This window comes from Trypanosoma theileri (assembly GCF_002087225.1).
Source record: "Trypanosoma theileri isolate Edinburgh chromosome Unknown TM35_Tth_71_V1, whole genome shotgun sequence".
NCBI classification, from domain to species: domain Eukaryota; phylum Euglenozoa; class Kinetoplastea; order Trypanosomatida; family Trypanosomatidae; genus Trypanosoma; species Trypanosoma theileri.
This window is the reverse complement of record NW_021639913.1, coordinates 3,903-5,643: the sequence shown is the minus strand read 5'-3', so window position 1 is coordinate 5,643 and position 1,741 is coordinate 3,903. Positions and strand designations below refer to the sequence as shown.

General features: G+C 38.4%; 1 protein-coding gene across 1 annotated transcript; it reads right to left on the bottom strand.

The window, feature by feature from the left end:
• Nucleotides 1-2: 2 nt before the first annotated feature.
• Nucleotides 3-413, bottom strand: TM35_000711010 (uncharacterized protein; the record flags this gene model as incomplete). The annotated part of the gene is made up of 1 exon (XM_029031206.1): nt 3-413. A coding segment is annotated over one exon (411 nt), but the record flags the coding sequence as incomplete, so codon positions are not given.
• Nucleotides 414-1,741: the final 1,328 nt, after the last annotated feature.

The window sequence follows — 1,741 nt, the reverse complement described above, 5'->3', positions numbered from 1 at the left end:
CACTCAGGGCCGCGGCCGCCGTCCTTCTTCTTCTTCTTCGGTGCTGCGGTGCTCGTCGTAGTCGACTCATCAGGGGTGGGCCGTTCCTCTCCTGTTCCTGCAGTCTGTTGTTCATCTGGTGTTGATGGGGCAACAGTAGTGGTGTCAGTGAGAGGAAGAGTGGCAGAGGCACTCATGGACTCACTCATACTGAGGGATGGTGTGGTGGTAGTGAATTCACCGTTATTCCACTTCTCAGGTACCCCTTGTGCATCACCGCCCGTACCTCGTATTTTGTCCGGCTTCCCTTGTCCCTGCGCCTCTGTAGCGTATCCACCCACACGTGGCACCGGCAGTGGCATCCTCTCTGCTGCCGCACATGTACAGATGCAGGAGAGTATCAGTAGCAAGGTTAATAGTAGAGTTGTGCGCATAGTGATTGTGTAGCTGTGTTGTTTATTTATGATGCGTCATGTTATGAAAGAGAAGAAACAGAGAGAGCAACAGTTTATCATTGATAATATAGTTGTTAGAATAACAAACATAAAAAAGTAAGGTTTATTATTAAAATCCAAATCACGTAACCACTGATAAGTATTAATAAAGAACGAATTTCACAATTATTGTCTACTTGTTTCTTTATCTGGTTATGACACTACATCATGCAGTGTAGCAAAGACTCAAATCCAAATAGTTACTTGAAGTTTCATCATGTGAGCAACTTAGACGCAGAAAGAAAGGAATTTTCTGTTATGAAAGATTAGACGAAGATAGAATAATAATATTGGTAACGATACCTATTAGTGCCATCTAAAAACACTTAATCATTATCTTTTTTTCACTGCATGGTGTGGAACTCTGGTTTAGGGTTTGTTAGTGGGACAGCAGTACTGCAGTTCGTACAATACTGTGATGGAAATCAAGTGGCTTCACTAACTAACTACATTACTACGGACTGGGGGCATAACTCATATACACACAGAGTCATGCCATTAGGAACTTAGTCGTAACAAAGTAATTGCAGCACTATTAACTTTCTTTCCTTTTCTTTTTCTTCTTTCCACTATGTAGCCATATAAAGTGTTGCAGTATCAGTGTTTCCCTCTTTTCACTATTCATGCCCTTCACCAACAATCATATCACAGTTAGAATAGACACACACGTAACATGTACGCCATCCTTGGCATCTTCACTATCAGTACATATATCTTCAATTGACAGTAGGGAAGAAAAGAAGAAAAACAACAGGACAGTACAAATGAGGAATAGAAACCATTATTAAAAGGTACACGTAAACTTTACTTGGCGGAGAGTGAAGAAAAAGGAAATAAAAAAGATAAACCCATTAGTTTGATTCGGACTGCGTATGGAGAAGTTGTAAATAAAAATAGAATAAGTAATTAATTAATAACAATATATGATTATCACCGTTCAGTTAATTATTATTAATTTATTCTTTTCATTACAAGATACAGTGAAAAGACATCAACAATGAACCACACAAATAATAATAATGACTATTACGCAATCAACATAGTATAGGATTGTACGTGGGGAATGGGTACTATCATCTCCATCTACTTCAGACTCCACTATGAGGTGTTGGTTCGCAAACATTAAGAAAAAAGCAAACAAATGTATAAAACAAACAAACAATAGTGAATTAGAGTATTATAGATTCAGTTATCTGTTAAGGGTGACCAGCACACTACCCATTATCGCAAACATTCTCTATTAAACCGTAATTTCTCTCAACTATTAA